The sequence below is a fragment of the Chiloscyllium plagiosum genome, chromosome 7 (genome assembly GCF_004010195.1).
Source record: "Chiloscyllium plagiosum isolate BGI_BamShark_2017 chromosome 7, ASM401019v2, whole genome shotgun sequence".
Classification (NCBI taxonomy): domain Eukaryota; kingdom Metazoa; phylum Chordata; class Chondrichthyes; order Orectolobiformes; family Hemiscylliidae; genus Chiloscyllium; species Chiloscyllium plagiosum.
Window position 1 is genome coordinate 54,456,929 of NC_057716.1, and position 18,037 is coordinate 54,474,965.

Below are 18,037 nucleotides of genomic sequence, written 5' to 3' on the forward strand. Positions count from 1 at the left end.
AACCTGACTTCCCCATATTACATTAGAGCTTGTCTTGGTACCAGAAACCTGGCTGTCAGTACTACATTTCCCCGAGACTCCATCACCCCTTACATTTTCCAAAACAGCATACTTGTTTGGGATGGGGATAGCCAGAGGAGATTCCTGCACTACCTACCTATGTCTCCTACATTTCCTAAAGGTAACCCACCTACTTGACTGTATCTATCTTCCAGGAAACTTCCATCCCCTTCACTGCCTGGTTCCTGTAAATTCTTGATTGTCTCTAACTGCGGCACCAACCAATCCATGTGATCTGATTCCCGCAGACATAATCATCAGGAGCATTGAAATTCTCTCTCTCCCACATCTGACAGGAAGAACACCTCAATCTTCTAAAGGTCATCTCTGCACCTTCATCTACAGACTCAGAAAATAGCAGTCTTGTTAATCTAAAAACACTACTGCCTAGGTTTTAAATTTTAAAAATATAATCAAAAGACATCTCAGTGAAGCATAAAAAATCCTCATCTACTTACTATTATAGATTATCAAAAACAATGAAGATTCACAAGTTTTATAAATCTTCGAAAAATTAAACTTAACTGATACTCACAGCAGAGAGTAGTTCACCAAGATCAGCTGTGGAATTTGATTAAATGATTAGATTCCCTAGAATGTGGAAACAGGCCCTTCGGCCCAACCAGTCCACACTGACCCTCTGAAGAGTAACCCACCGAGGCCCATTTCCCTCTGACTGATGCACCTAGCGCTATGGGCAATTTAGCATGGTCAGTTCACCTGACCTGCACATCTTTCGACTGTGGGAGGAAACCGGAGCACCCAGAGGAAACCCATGCAGACACAGGGAGAATGTGCAAACTCCACACAGACAATCACCTGAAGCTGGAATTGAACCTGGGACCCCAGTGCTGTGATGCAGCAGTGCTAACCACTGAGCCACCGTGCCGCCCCAAAATCAGGATTCCTGATGAAGGGCTTTTGCCTGAAACGTTGATTCTTCTGCTCCTCAGATGCTGCCTGACCTGCTGTGCTTTTCCAGCACCATACTCTCGAATAAAAACCCATTAGTTCTAAAGCTAAGATTCAAAAGTGTTTTAAAAAGAAGTCAACACAGCTACAGAAATAGGTGCAAGTTAATTATTAACTCCAGATACACACACATCCTGTTGGTTTCAAAAACCAGAAATCCAAACTTACAATCACTAACATCAAAAATTATATCTATAAATCTCAGTTTACATCACAACACTTGAAGTGCACGGAACAAGGGTGCTACTGATCTCAATTTCTCATCCTCCACATTCTGTAATTCTTAATATAACTTTCTCATTCTTTTGGCAGACAGTTTATCTTCTGAAAATCTGGCCAGTAAACAGAAACTTGGACTAACGCTTTGGTGATGAGTTCAAATCCCACCATTGAAACTGGTGGACTTTAATTGTAACAAATTAATAAATTCCGAAGACAAAACAAGCCTCCAGATTGGTGCCCTTGAATACTCAGCACAGTTGTTATACTACATGAGAACATAAAAAACAGGAGCATGCATAGGTTGTATGGGACTGGATGCTTCCTCGTGACTAGTGGCGCGCCTCAGGGATCAGTGTTGGGACCACAATTGTTCACAATTTGCATCAATGATTTGGAGTTGGGGGCCATGTGTAGTGTGTCAAAGTTTGCAGATGATACTAAGATGAGTAGTAGGGCAAAGTGTGTAGAGTACTGTGAAACTTTGCAAAGTTTAAGTGAGTGGGCAGAGGTCTGGCAGATAGAGTACAATGTTAATAAATGTGAAGTCATCCATTTTGGTAGGAATAACAGTAAAAGGACTATTACTTGAATGGTAAAAAAAATTGTAGCATGTTGCTGTGCAGAGGGACCTGGGTATCCTTGTGCATGAATCACAGAAGGTTGGTCTGCAGGTGCAACATATAATTAAGAAAGCAAATGGAATTTTGTCCTTCATTGCTAAAGGAATTGAGCTTAAAAGCAGGAAGGTTATGGTGCAGCTAAGGTGCTGGTGTGGCCACACATGGAGTACTGTGTGCGGTTTTGGTCTCCTTATTTGAGAAAGGATGTACTGGCAGTAGAGGGGGTGCAGAGGAGGTTGATTCTGGAGTTGAGGAGGTTGACTTATGAGGAGAGACTGATTAGACTGGAATTATATTCATTGAATTTAGAAGAATGAGGGGGATCTTCCAAAAATAATTAAGTTATGAAGGGAATAGATAAGATAGAAGTAAAAAGAATGTTTCCATTGGCGGGTGAAACTAGGACAAGAAGACATAGCCTCAAAATTGGGGGAGCAGATTTAGGACTGAATTGAGAAGGAACTTCCAGAGGATTGTGAATCTGTGGAATTCTCTGCCCAGTAAAGTAGTTGAGCCTTCCTCAGTCAATGTTTTTAAAGCTGAGATAGATCCTTTTTGGACAATAAAAGAATTAAGGGTTACAGTGGGTGGGTGGGTAAATGGAGCTGAGGCCACAAAAAGATCAGCCATGATCTTATTGAATGGTGGAGCAGGCTCGAAGGGCCAGATGGACTACTCCTGCTCCTAGAGGAAGGAAGGGGTAAAAGTGATAGGTCGGAGAGGAGGGTGGAGTAGATAGGTGGGAAGGAAGATTGACAGGTGGGATAGGTCATGAGGATGGTGCTAAACTGGAAGTTTGGAATTGAGGTAAGGTGGGGGGAGGAGAAATGAGGAAACTGGTGAAGTCCACATTGATGCCCTGGGGTTGAAGGGTTCCAAGACGGAAGATGAGGCGTTCTTCCTCCAGGCGTCGGGTGGTGAGAGAGTGACGGTGGAGGAGGCCCAGGACATGCACGTCCTTGGCAGAGTGGGAGGGGGAGTTGAAATGTTCGGCCATGGGGCGGTGGGATTGATTGGTTTGGGTGTCATGGAGATGTTCCCTGAAGTGCACTCCCAGCTATGTTCTCCCTAGGCCCACCCTCTCTCATTTATCTCTCCACCCCCGCGGCTTCCAGCCTCATTCCTGATGAAGGGCTGCTGCCCAAAACATCGATTTTCCTGCTCCTCGGATGCTGCCTGACCTGTTGTGCTTTTCTAGCACCACTCTAATCTTGACATCGAAGTCACAGGCAGTATCGAGTGACACCAAGGTCAGGAAAGTAAATATGAGAAATTTAATATACAGTTTTGATAGGTTTATATGGAAGCACATGAACATCTGAGGAGGTTTGATTGAGCTATTGAAAAGACTAAAAAGTCAGTGAGGAAAGATCCTCGGTATATTTATTCTTGACCCTCTCAAGGGATTGGCGTTCACTGGCAAGGCCAGCATTTGTTGCCCATCCTTGTTAGCCTTGAGATGTAAGAGAGTCAGGAGAGTTTTAGTTTAATATTTTGTTGCAAAGGCCTCAGCGTTGACCCCTGTGAATCCCCACTGGAAACAGACTTCCAGAAACAGCAATGTCCTTCTGCCATCACCCTCTGCTTCCTGTCTCTCAGCCAAAATTGGATCCAACATGCCACTTCGCTTTGCATCTCAGGGGGCTCGTAATTTCATGACCAGTCTGCCATGAGGATCCTTATCAAAAAAACTTTCTAAGGTCTATGTCAAATACATTATTCTGATTAAAACGCCTGGTTTGCTTCTCAAAGATTTCATCATATTTGTGTAGCAAAACCTTCCCATGACAAATCCATGCTGATTACCCCCTATTAATCTGTGATCAGGGAGGATTTGAAAATTGCTGTCAGAGCCCCTGATATTTGCTCCAATGCTTCCATCAGCAACATAGAATACGTCCCATCTGGGCTTGCAACATTATCTACTTTTAAGGCTGTTAAACCCACTAATACCTTGTCTCCCACAATGTTAATGTCTTATATTTCACAGTCCTCCACTGTGTCTATATTTGCTTTGTCTTTTTCTATTGTAAAGAGAGATGCTATGTATCTATTGAGTGTACTTGCCTCTTCTGGGCCTACCCACAGATTGTTGATATTCAAGGGCATATTAATATAAAAAAAAGGTGGTGTGGGTGTTTTGAAAAATATGAAGGTAGGTAAGTCCCCAGGATGTGATGGGATCTATCCCAAAATACTGAGGGAGGCGAGGGAGGAGATCGCTGGGCCTTGTATGCAATCTTTGTATCCTCTTCAGTTACAGGAGAGGACTCCGAAGAGTAAAGAACAGCCAATGTTGTTTCTTTGTTTAAAAGGGCAACAAGGATAATCCAGGAAATTACAGGCTGGTGAGCTTTATGGGAAATTATTGGAGAAGATTCTTAGGGACAGAATTGCTCACATTTGGAAAAATATGGACTTATTTGCAATCGGCAGCATGGCTTTGTGTGGGAGAGATCATGTCTCATTCCTGATTTTTATGGACATGACAAAGATGATTAGAGTCATAGAGATGTATAGCAAGGAAACAAACACTTCCGTCCAACTCGTCCATGCTGACTAGGTATGCTCAATTAATCGAGTCCCATTTGCCAGCACTTGGCACATGTCCCTTTAAAACCTTCTTATTCAACCAGATGCCTTTTAAATGTTGTAATTGTACAAACCTCCACCACTTCCTCTGGCTGCTCATTCCTTACATACACCACCCTCTGCATGGAAAAGTTGGCCCTTAGATCCTGATTATATCTTTCCCCTCTCACCCTAAACCTATGCTCTCTAGTTCTGGACTCCCCCACCTCAGGGAAAAGACTGTGTCTATTTATCCTATCCATGCCCCTCATGATTTTATAAACCTCTATAAGGTTACCCCTCAGCCTTCGACACTCCAGTGAAAACATCCGCAGCCTATTCAGTCTCTCCCTGTAGCTCAAACTCTCCAACCCTGGCAACTTCCTTGTAAGTCTTTTCTGAACTCTTTCAAGTTTCACAACATCCTTCCTATAGAAGGGAGACCAAAGTGGCCTAACCAATGTCTTGTACAGCTGCAGCATGACCTCCCAACTCCTATACTCAGTGCTCTGACCAATAAAGGAAAGCATATTCAACATTTTTTTCACTATCCTATCTACGCATGACTCCACTTTCAAGGAACTATGAACCTGCACTCTAAGGTCTCTTTGTTCAGCAACACTCCTCAAGACCTTACTGTTAAGTGTATAAATCCTGGGAATTGAAGGTTGATGAGGGCAGCACAATACATGTTGTCTACGTGGACTTTAGCAAGGCAAGGTCCCTCATGGCAGGCTGATACAGAAGGTGAAGTCAAACGGGCTCCATGGTAGACTGGTATGATGGATACAGAACTGGTATGGCCATAGAAGACAAAAGATAACAGTAGAAAGTTGTTTTTCTGACTGGAGATCTGCAAGCAATGGTGTTTCACAGGGATCGGCCCTGGGACCCTATTGTCTGCAACATATAGAAATGATTTGGAGGAAAATGTAGGTGGCCTGAGTAAAAGTTTTTGAATGACACAAAGATTAGGGAGCTGTTGATATTGAGGAGGATTGCCAGAAGATACAGAAAAATATAGATAGGCTGGAGACTTTGGCAGCAAAATGGCAGAAGGAATTTAATCCAGATGAATATGAGGTGATGCATTTTGGAAAGTCTAATGTGGGAGGGTAGTATACAGTGAATGGCAGAGTGCTCTGAAGTATAAACATAGAGAAGGCTCTAGGCTTTCAGCTCCACAGTTCCCTGAAAGTGGCATCAAAGGTGGTCAAGAAGGTGTATGGCATGCTTTCCTTCATTGGTTGGGGCATAGACTATAAAGGTTGATAAGCCATGTTGCAGCTGTATGGAAATTTAGCTTGGGCGCATTTGGAATATTGCTTCCACTTCTGTATGCAACACTACCAGAAGGATGCGGAAGCTTTGTAGAGGGCGCAGAAAAGATTTACCAGGGTATTGCCTGGTTTGGAGGCAATGAGGAAAGATTGGACAAACTTGGTTTGTTTTCACTTGAATGTCAAAGGCAAAGTGATCACGTGATAGAAGTTTACAAAATAATGGGAGGCATGGATAGAAAAGGTGGTCGGAGTCTTTGTCCCAAGGTAGAAATGTCAATTACTGGGGGCATGCGTTTAAGTTAAAAAGGGGGAAAGTTTAAAGAAGATGTGAGAGGCATTTGTTTTACATAGAAGGTGGTAGGTGCTGCCAGAGGAAGTGGTAGATGCAGATACAATATCAGTAATTAAGGGGCATCTTGACAGATACATGAATGGGCAGGGAATTGAGGGATATGGACCAGATGGAAGCAAGAAGTTATTAGTTTGGAAAGGCACCATGTATCAGTATAGGCTTGGTGGGCTGAAGGGCCTTTTCTTGTGCTGTATTGTTTTTTGTTCTTTATTACTGCTATCATCTCTAATGGGCCCACCTCTTTCCCTCAAAACCTCTTTAGGTTTTCCTTTGTTCTATTTGCCAATGCTTTCTCATGCAATCCATTTGCTTTCCCAGTTTTCTTTTTAAGTTCCCCCAACACTGTTTATACTCCTGTAGGGACCCAGCCATATTGAGCTCATGGTATCTGGTATAAGTATTTCCTTTTTCCTTAATTCTAATCTTTATGTCCCTTAACATCCAGGGTTCTCCAGTCTTGGTCCCACTGTTTGCCTTTATGGGAATGGATTTGCTATGTATTGTCTTTAGTTATGCCTTGAATAACTCCCACTGTTCTGACAGAGTTTTATTTGCAAGTAACTGCTCCCAGTCCACTTAAGCAAAATTGTATCTTACCTCAGTAAAATTAACTTTTCCTCAGTTTAGAACTTGTATTCCCTGCCCATCATTTCTCTTTTGCATAGCTATCCTAAATCTAATGAATGTTACGATCAGTATCTTCAAAATGCTGCCACACCGATTTTACAAATATTAGGTTCAAAATTTCCCCCTCTCGTGTTGGGTATTCTATTTGTTGGCTTAAAAAAAGTTCTCCTGAATGCAATTTCATAATTGCACTCCTTTCTTATACTCCACACCAAAACCATCTAGTTAATATGTAGATAGTTAAAATTAGCTGAAAGTTGTTAAACTATTACCGCTTTATTATTCTTACACTTCTGTGACAATTGATTTAGATATTTGATCATGTCTCTCATCCTGACTATATGGAGGTCTAAAGTGCATATCCCATAGAAATGTTTTGTGTTTTTTTACTTCTTTATTTTACGTCTTTATTTGATGATTCTTCCATGATATATCTCATCTCTTATAATTAATTCATTGATCAATACTGTGCCCTCCTCCCCTCCACTTTTCGTCCTCTTCTATCCCATTCTCCTTCCCTTCTGCCAAACAACGTAAGCAGGAAATGATAGAGTTCAGCGATCCCACAACCAACAGATCAAATCTAAGCTCTGCAGTCCTGCAACGTCTAGTCATGAATGGTGCTGGACAATTAACCAACTTGCTGGAGGAGGAAGCTCCAGAAATATCCCCATCCTCAATGATGGAAGAGCCATCATATCAGTGCAAAAGATAAGGCTAAGCATTTGCAGCAATTTTCAGCCAGAAGTGGATGATCCATCTTGGCCTTCTCCATTGGTTCCCAGCATCATAGGTGGTAGCCTTCAGACGCTCAATCCATGTAAAAACAAATGGTTGGAGGCACTAGGTATGCAAGGGCTATGGGTCTTGTTGACATTCCAGCAGTAGACTTGTACTCCAGAACTTTTCACTCCGATAGCCAATGTTCCAGTAATGCTCCGATGTTCTAGTAAACGACATAGGTAGGAGGAGTGCTGAGGATGTTAGACAGGCTTTCAGGGAGCTACAGCAGTAGACTTGTACTCCAGAACTTTTCACTCCGATAGCCAATGTTCCAGTAATGCTCCGATGTTCTAGTAAATATGATTACAACACTGGTACCTACCCGACAAGTTGGAAAATTGCCCAGGGACAACCTCTACACAGAAAACAGGACAATCTAATCCAGCCAATTACAACCTATTATTTGACTCTCAATCATGAGCAAAATGTTGGAAACTGTCATCAACAGTGGTGTCGAGCAGCACTTGCTCAGCAAAAACCTGCTCAGTGATGCCCAGTTTGGGTTTCGCCAGGACCTCTCAGCTCCTGACCTCACGACTACCATGGTTCAAACATGGGAAAAAGAGCTGAATTCCAGAGGTGAGGTGAAAGTGACAACCTTTGACATCAATGCTGCATTCGACCGAGTGTGGCATCAAGTAACCCGGGCAAAACTGGAATCAATGTTTATCAGGAGGCAAACTCTCCACTGGTTGGAATCATACCTGATGCGTAAAAAGAATTGTTGTTGGGGAGGTCAGGTATCTTAGCTACATGACATCTCTGCAGGAGCTCCTCAGGTTAGTGTCCAATGCTTAACCGTGTTCAGCTGCTTGATCAATGATCTTCTCTCTGTCATAAGGTCAGAAGTGGGCTATTTGTGGTGACTCAAATCCCAAAGCAGTCTGCGTTTAAATGCAATATGACCTGGACAGTATCCAAGCTTGGGCAATAGAGTGGCACATAGCATTTGTGCCACATAAATGACCCTCTCCAATAAGAGACAATCTAACCACCAGGCCTTGACATTCAATGGTGTTATCATCATGGAATTCTCCATTATCAATGTCCTTGTGGTTTCCATTGACCAAAAACTGAACTGGATTCACCATACAAATATGGTGGCTGCAAGAGCAGGTCAGAGGCTGGAAATGCAGTGGTGAATAACTGGCCTGACACCCCAAAGCCTGTCCAACATTTGGAAGGAACAAGTCAGGAGGGTGAAGTAATCTTAAAACATAGAAAAAAATACACCAAGACATAGAACATAAAAGCAATAAAATGAAGAAATAAAGAAATAGTGTCCAACATTACAGTCCTTCTTGTTAAGTGCTCCATCATGGGCCATGGGCCTAGTGGTCAAGCATGTGTCCCCTTTGCAGCACAGCCGTCGCTGGGATGTATGTCATCACTCTTTAGTGCCATCTCACCTCCACCAATGCCTCACCACTGAGTCCTTGACAGACCTCGCCAATGCTGCTGGAAACTGCACCAGCCCAAACTTAACCTGCCACTGTCTACTTTGGGCCCACCTCACCAATGCAGCCACTGCTAATGCCACCGGGTCTTGTACTGGGTCCAAACTCCCCTCCACTCCCTACACCACCCATGCTCACTAGCAGCAGTGTGTCCTATCTACAAGATGTACTGTCGAAATTCACTAAAGATCCTTAGACAGCACCTTCCAAGCCCACAACTACTTCCACCTTGAAGGAACCTACAGAGTACAGACTGCAACGGTTCAAGGAGACAGGTCACTACCATCTTCTCAAGTGCAACAAGGGACGGGCAATAAATGCCATCCAGGCCAGAGATGCCATATCCCATGAGTGAATTTTAAAAAAAAGTATACCCTCTAACCAGGAATATTTAACTGTCAATCTTTCCCACCTGCAGCTAAGTATTGGTCATAGCCAAGATGTTATATTCCCACATGCCTATCTCTACCCTCATCTCCTCTGTCTTATTCGTCAATCTCTTTGCACTGGAATGTATTCTATTTAACCTTGCTAATCTAACTATTTTCTTGTCTAGCCCATGTTTCCTCTGCTTTCCAGACTCATTGTTCGCACTTTAACTTGTAATTTCATCTCCACTTCTCTCCCTTCTGTCTGACTTGTTTAAATGTGTCCCAACACCATTAGCATATGTTCTTGTGGAGCTCTAGTCATGTCTATTCAGAAACGTGTAACTTGTAGAACTTGTACAGGTCCTACCTCCTTGGTGCAATCTTTTTCAGGTGCAGTAACATTTATAATGTGCTGTGGTATAAAATACAGTTTAACAGAAAAATTATGTAAACAACTTTTCCGATGGTACCTTTTATTTCGGACATGCTAGAATACATTGCACTTCTCACTTTATAGCTCAGAATGTTTGTTTTTTTCGAAAGGCACGTAAGAAAAGTAAGAATAGATCACTGAATGAATTCACACATACTGCTCAAATGAACTGCTGTTATTGTTCAGATATTGTTGTTGAATGAATTGGTTTTGAAAATCTTCTCTGCAGATTTTCTGAAGAAACCTTTAGAAAATTATGTGAAGAATTTACAAGTTCCAGTGAAGATAATTAGGATGGAGAAGCGATCTGGGTTGATTCGCGCCAGGCTCCGTGGAGCAGCTGCTTCAAAGGGCCAAGTCATTACTTTTCTCGATGCGCACTGTGAATGCACTGTTGGCTGGCTTGAGCCCCTACTGGCAAGAATAAAAGAAAGCAGGTATATGATACCAATCCTGCCATATGAAAGGAATAATACATCTGCCTGTTGTGATTTGATTTTGAACTACCTTTGTGAATCTTAACAATTTTCAAAACAATTACTTGCAAATAAAACTGTGCCTCTTCACAGTTATTCTCCCAATTGTTTGAAAGGTAGTTTTTGTTTCGACAAAGGCATATTGGGTTTATTTGAAATTGTCAAATGTTATTATCCTCCTGAAGCTTCAGGCTTATGCTGAGAATAAATATCTATTTCTGTTACATTTTCTAAATTTATAAATATTTTGAACTGTAACATAATCCGCATCTATCACTTGCTGCATTTCCTCCACATTTAAACTTGAATATTAGATCCTGTCAAGCATCCATATCCTGCAAAGAAATTTGAAGAGTTTGTGCTCAAACTTTGTTGAGATTACTAGGATTTAGAAAGCTGCATGAGGGAGAACAATTACGTCTACTTAATTTGGTTTAATTTTAGCTGAATTAGTCTTACTGGAGAAATTATTTGTGTACACTTGTTATTTACAGAAAGAACAAACTGAAACCTGTTGTTGAATGTCAACAGATCTGTTGAATTGCCTTAACCTTTCTTGAAAACAAAACCAAATATCTTCCAGGACAAGATTAAACATCAAACATTTCTAAAATGCGGGTATTAACCGAGTAGAGCTATTTATTTTACTTTTGTATCTTTACTTGTTAGTTTGTATAGGTAAGTTCATGTTTTGTCCTCTCTTTAAATAATTAATAATATAATCAAACAAAACCATCAAAGAATAGTTTATTTTAAGAAACTATAAAATGAAATTTTATCCTGAAAGCCTTGCAATACGTCTATGTCAATAGCATTTTAATTAAGTTGCTTTGAATTTTTTCTGGAGAGAATCATTAAAATAGATTTTCATTATATGTTCTCTGAAAAATAAATGTTTGGCAACTAATAATGGACAAAAATGAATACACCTTTTCAGTACCAGCTAAAGGTACATGTAGATTAGATTAGGTTACATTGCAGTGTGGAAACAGGCCCTTCGGCCCAACAAGTCCACACCGACCCGCCGAAGCGTAACCCACCCATACCCCTACATTTACCCCTTACCTAACACTACGGGCAATTTAGCATGACCAATTCACCTGACCTGCACATCTTTGGACTGTGGGAGGAAACCGGAGCACCTGGAGGAAACCCACGCAGACATGGGGAGAACGTGCAAATTCCACAGTCAGTCGCCTGAGGCAGGAATTGAACCCGGGTCTCTGGCGCTGTGAGGCAGCAGTGCTAACCACTGTGCCACCGTGCCATCCACCAATGTAGTTAATTGTTTTTTTCAGTAATAACTACTGAATTACAAAAGAAAACTTTGTTAGGTTTAATGATAGGCACAATTTACATCTAAATTTGTTTGATGGACTTTTGTTTTGTTAGGCTATATCCTTTGGATGAATTTTGGATATTTTTTGAGACATATTAGTGGCCCTTTGATGTTTTGTAGCTAAACTGTATTTAAGCAAGAATACATCATCTGATTTTAATGAGTGATGCCATTTTCACTGTGCATTCTCAGGATGGTCACCTCTGGACTTCTTTCAATAGAATATAAGGAAGTGAATTCTCATCAGAATGCTCCTGAATTTCCATTGTAACTTCAGATAGGTTATGGGATTTCTGGAGACCAATTCATTCAATCTTTCCATGTTTATTGTTGTTCTTCTAAAGATAGAGCAGAGAATAAAATGTGTGACAGTTGCTTATCAATGCTTATCAAAACGGACAATTTGTATACTTTTGAAGGTGAATTCCACAGATACTATTTGGCTCCCAGTTTGGCAACATGAGCCTGCCACCTTGACCCTATGAAAGTAACTGGAATCCCAAAACATTTTTATTCTTTTCTGGTGTTAGTTTATTCACAGTGAGTTGCACACTTATTTGGTGTGAGTAGGTCCGGGATTTATAGCAGTACTTCTGTGCAACTGAGATAGTTCAGTTAAGATGAAGTAGATGGTAAGACAATCCTAATGAGTGGTTTAGAATCAGGTGATGTGACTTTTACTGTAACAGAAGGAGCATTGCCAGCAGAAACATTGCAGCTCATCTGACAATAAGAAAACTTGCACTTAACTTTATGTACATAATAAAAAAAGTCCTTGCTCGGTATAACCCATTGGAGTTTCCAATTTCATTCAAACTGAATGTTCAAGTTATGCCCACAATTACATTTGTTTTAAGAAGATTTTTTTTCCTAGTTTTTCAATTTAATTTACATGATCATGAATGTAAACTCTAGCATGAATTAACTCAATGATGAAATATTTCAAAATATATATTTTTAAAAGTTGAGACATCTAAGAGTAAAAAGCTCACCAAATTTTGATCAATATGACTAAAATGGGTTTATCATTCAAAACCAACTTGGCAATCTAACGCTATTGAGCATCACACTTAAGTTATAGAATATAACTTCTGGGAAAAAAAAGACAGCACCATTCCTGAATCAGGTTCAGAGTAGATAAGGAAAAAGAACTCAAACATTTTCAAAACATTCCTCTTGGAGTCCTTGGGCAGAATCCTATAGGGGTCTGAGCAACATGCACTATGGTGAGATTTGTGGGAGAATTGGATGCCAAGTCCAGTGAGGCCCATTTTAACCTTGGGAGAATCTCACTCATCTTTTACGCTATTCACAAACAGCATTGTGAATTTCTCATTAGGCAGTGGCAAATTACCAATTAACGGTGTTTACAGCTTTTTAAAACACTTTATTGATAGCCCAACTCTCCTCATTAATCTTTAGTTTTCTATCTTACCAAACTTGCCAAATAAGCTAGACATCAAGAAAATTTGACATGGAAACAACCATGAGTACTTGGTGGTTTCAACTTCCTGCTTGCTCTAATTGCTTTTACACACTTAAAGGGTCTATACCTTGTAACCCCGGAAGTGAGCCATGGTCAGTCCTGTGGTTCCACAGAAGCTAGTCCGGAGGCTAGCAGTAGCATGGTCAGGCAGATGTATAGTGTACACCAGTCAGAGGCACTTCTCATTTGGGGATGTCCTACTGGTCACTCAATAGTGTTAGCCATGATCAGTGCATTGGCTTCATCTTCAGAAATGGAGGAGGTAGGGGTAAGGACGATTAGCAGCTGTGGGAAGAAAGCTTGGCAAGTTACTCTTCAGGATTAGTGACAGCAGGATGAGGGAAAGGGCAAATGACAGTTTTGAATAGGAGGCAACAGTATATGCAAAAGGGTGAGATAGTAAAGAATGAAGATTTTTGGAAAAGGGTCATGTGGTAGCTGGTTTCATCCATAATCAGGAGCATCTTGACTTCGAGGCGGTGGTAGTGAATGACCACCATGATCACCTGGTATGCCAGGGAGTGGGAGGGAAAAGTGGGTAGTGCAGGCTCATGTAGACAGGTTGGGAAGGAAACTCGAGAGGTGCAAAGCCTATGGGAGGCCAGCAGGAAGGGGATTTGAATAGTTGGAAGCGCACTGACATGTTGAGATAGTGGTTGTAAGCCACTAAGTGAGGCATGCTCACTATCACATTCCACTGGCGGCATGGTGGCTCAGTGGTTAGCACTGATGCCTCACAGTGCCAGAGATCCAGGTTCAATTCCCGCCTCAGGCAACTGTCTATGTGGAGTTTGCACATTCTCCCCGTGCCTGTGTGGGTTTCCTCTGGGTGCTCCGGTTTCCTCCCAAAGTCCAAAAATGTGCAGGTTATGTGAATCGGCCATGCTAAATTGGGTAAATGTAGGGGAATGGGTCTAGGTGGGTTGCTTTTCGGAGGGTCGGTGTGGACTTGTTGGGCCGAAGGACCTGTTTCCACACTGTAAGTAATCTAATCTAAAAAAAATTGCTAGAGGTTGAAACTGCATAATGAAGAAGAAGATCGTCATGACCACATTCCTCCACTTTTGGATATAGGGGCCATGAAAGAAGAGAGACTTTGTATGGGGAGGACCAAACGTATTGGCAGCTCTGTAAATGCCTTGCCCCTCTTCCTTCCATATGATGCAGCATATGTCTATCAATTGTACATCATCCGTGCTCATGCAGTCATGCTTCATGCTGTAAAAATTATACTTTGGGCCACGCAAAGAGATGTATAATCAAAGACATGTAAGTGAAATTAATGACATTTCTAAGAAAGTGTCATATCACATGCAGTGCATTGTCAACTATGCGTCCAATATGAACAGTAAATCGCCTTCTTTGTCTTTGGTCCCCCGCTCCCTTCTACCATTCTGCTTTAGTGCCATAGGTGGGGTCGTTCCACAGCTGGTGGAGAGAGCATGCTCATCAGTGGAACCTGTTGGCTTTGGAGGTGTGGTCCTTGGGGCTTTTGTGGCTGGACAGTCCGGAATGCTGGAAACCCTGTTACTGATGCAAATTGACCCACTTCAGCTTTAACCTCTGAGGCCAGAGTGGAGCAGGCAGGAGATGTTGGTGAGCCTGACCACCCTTGGAGTGTTCTGAGTGGAGACATGGGAACATCGAACTAGGAAATAGGCCATTCAGCCCCTTGACCCTGTTCCACTATTCAGTGAGGTCATTGCTGATCTGTGACCCATATTTCTCAATACCTTTGCTTAGCAAAATTTTAAATCTGAGCAAGGTAAATTTAACATGTGATCTTCTATCCTCTGCCATTTGTGGAAGAGTGTTCCAAACATCTCCCACCCTTTGTGTGTGTAGTTCCTAACATCTCTCCTGAACAGACTGGCCCTAATTTTCCAACAATGCCCTCCAGTTTTAGAATTTCCAACCAATGGAAATGATTAATCTTTCATCTATCCTTTCTTTTCCTATTAATATCTTAAAGACTTGGATCAATCACTCCTTCACTTCCTAAATTCTTGATAAAATAGTCATAATTTGTGTTATTGCTCCTCCTAATTAATCCCTGGAATCCAGGTATCATTCTTGTAAACCAATGTTGTGCTCCCTCCAATGCCAGCGTATCCTTCCTAAGGTCTGCTGCCCAGATCAGCTCACGATACTCCACGTGGGGTCTAACTTGGGTTTTGTATACTTGCAGATGGTGAGGATTGCAGATGCTGGAAATTCAGAGTCAAATAAGTGTGGAGCTGGAGAAAGCACAGCAGGTCAAGCAGTATCAGAGGACGGGGAAGTCAATGTTTCAGAGTGGAACCTTTCTTCAGTCCTGCTCCTCTCATGCTGCTTGACTTGCTGTGCTTTTCCCAGCTTCACACTTTATTGACTCTTTGGTACACTTACAGCATAACTTCTGCATCCTTTCAGTCCACTTGATGTTAAGCCTTGAATTCCATTAGCTTTCTTGATTATTTTCTGCACCTGTTTGTAACGTTTTAAAGATCTTTGCTTCTCCACCCAAAATCTCTTTAGACATCCACTATATTTAACTTCATACCATCCGGAAAATATTATATCCTTTTCCAGTTTAAAATGGATCACCTAACCATCGAATTCAGCCATATTTTTGCCCATTCACTTAGTCTATCGATCTGCCTTTATATTTTTATCCTATCATCTACACTATCTAAAGTGCTGTCTAACTTTGTGTCATCAGCAAATTGGATATATGACTTTCTATGCCATTATCCAAATAGTTAATAAAGAATGTAAACAATTGAGGACCTGTGCTACCACTGGTCACATTCCTACCAAATGCCCATTCTTCCTATTTTCTGTCAGCTGCCACTCGACCAATTTCCCAGTCATGTCATTAATTTGCCCTCAATTCCATGGCTTCTATGTTCATTAACAGTTTCTTATGTGGTACTTTATCAAATGCCTTCTGGCAGTCCATATTCAAAACATCCCTAGACATTCCCTGTATATACCATAGTCACCTCTTCAAACATTCAAAGAGGTTTGTCAGGCATGACCTATTTGCCATGACTTCATACCATCTCTCCCTGATTAACTGAAAATTCTCAAAGTTTTATGTTACCTCATAAGCTTGATTATAAGCTCCCAACATTTCCTCCACTGCAGATGTTAGACCAACTGGTCTGTCATTCCCTGGTTATCCACTTCCACCCTTTAAAATAAAGAGTGACGTGCAATTTTTCAATCCCGTAGGATGACTCCTGTATCTGGAGAACTCTGAAAGATTAAAATGAGGACAGCTACAATATCCTTTCCTAATTCCTGTAACACTTTTGGATGAAAACTATCAGGTCCTAGAGATTTGTCACACTCTAATTCCATTAATTTCCCCATTACGATGTTTTATTCAGTCCCTGTTCCTGATCCACTATTAATTTCCTTGTGACTTTCAGCAAGCTATCCTCCTCCTCTATTGTAAATACTGAGGTGGAATATTATTCAACATGTCTGCCATTTCCCCATTGTCATTGACAGTATCCTCACTTTCAGTCTTTAGTGGGCTAACATTGCTCCTGACCACTTGTTTTCCCTTTATATACCTATAAAATTTCTTTATTTGATTTTGCTGTCCTTGGCAAGTTTCCTTTCACAATCCCTTTAGTAGCTCTTATAAGCTGTTTTGTGACCCTTTACTGGTCTTTGTATCTTTCTCATTCCGTAGGATCTGAGGGACTGTGTGTGGTTCCTCCTCCAGCTGGTGTCTTATGGCACAAGTGAGCAGTTGAGAGCATGGGGCACCTGGAGTGTGTTTCAGGTTCCCTGTCTCACTCCCATTGTCACACCTCCAGTGGCTGGGAGTTGGAGTGAAGGTGTGTTGTCTCTCCAGACTGAATGAGCTGGACTTGGATCTTCTTCAGCCATCACGCTTTGCATGGTGGCATCCAGATGGTCACAAAATTCACTGCACTGCTGTTGTTTCTGGGCAACAAGGGCCAATGTGTCCTATATATCTATATGTTGCTCCTGTTCCTCCCTGTAGGTGTGGATGAAGTCCCTGGTTGCTGACAATACTGAGTTTGCTCCTTTCTGGGCCTGGTCTCCAGAACAGTCCATCTTCCGTAATTACACCGCACCACTCCCCATCTCTTCCTCCACTTCATTGATGACTGCATTTGCGCCACCTCGTGCTCCCGTGAGGAGGTTGAACAATTCATCAACTTCACCAACACATTCCACCCTGACCTTAAATTTACCTGGACCATCTCTGACACTTCCCTCCCCTTCCTGGACCTCTCCATCTCCATTGATGACGACCGACTTGACGCCGACATTTTTTACAAACCCACCGATTCCCACCTCTTCCCATCCCACCTCCTGCAAAAATGCCATCCCGTATTCCCAATTCCTCTGCTTCCACCATATCTGCTCCCAGGATGACCAGTTTCACCACAGAACACACCAGATGGCCTCCTTCTTTAGAGACCGCAATTTCCCTTCCCACGTGTTTAAAGATGCCCTCCAAAGCATCTCGTCCACATCCCGCACCTCCACCCTCAGACTCCACCCCTCCAACCATAACAAGGACAGAACCCCCTTGGTGCTCACCTTCCACCCTACCAACCTTCTCATAAACCAAATCATCCGACGATATTTCCGCCACCTCCAAACGGACCTCACCACCAGGGATATATTTCCCTCCCCACCCCTTTCCACCTTCCGCAAAGACCATTCCCTCCTGGTCAGGTCCACACCCCCCTACAACCCACCCTCCCATCCTGGCACTTTCCCCTGCCACCGCAGAAATTGCAAAACCTGTGTCCACACCTCCTCCCCCACCTCCATCCAAGGCCCTAAAGGAACCTTTCACATCCATTAAAGTTTTACTTGCACATCCACCAATATAATTTATTGTATCCATTGCTCCCGATGCGGTCTCCTCTACATTGGGGAGACTGGACGCCTCCTAGCAAAGCGCTTTAGGGAACATCTCTGGGACACCCGCACTAATCAACCACACCGCC

General features: G+C 42.2%; 1 protein-coding gene across 6 annotated transcripts in view; it reads left to right on the forward strand.

The window, feature by feature from the left end:
• The window catches only part of galnt13 (UDP-N-acetyl-alpha-D-galactosamine:polypeptide N-acetylgalactosaminyltransferase 13), a 417,261-nt gene that overhangs the window by 232,217 nt on the left and 167,007 nt on the right, over positions 1-18,037 (forward strand). For all 6 annotated transcript variants that reach the window (XM_043693777.1, XM_043693775.1, XM_043693779.1 and 3 more), the window contains one exon: positions 9,981-10,188. In XM_043693777.1, coding sequence (XP_043549712.1) covers positions 9,981-10,188 — 208 coding nt within the window. The remainder of the gene's footprint in view (positions 1-9,980; positions 10,189-18,037) is intronic.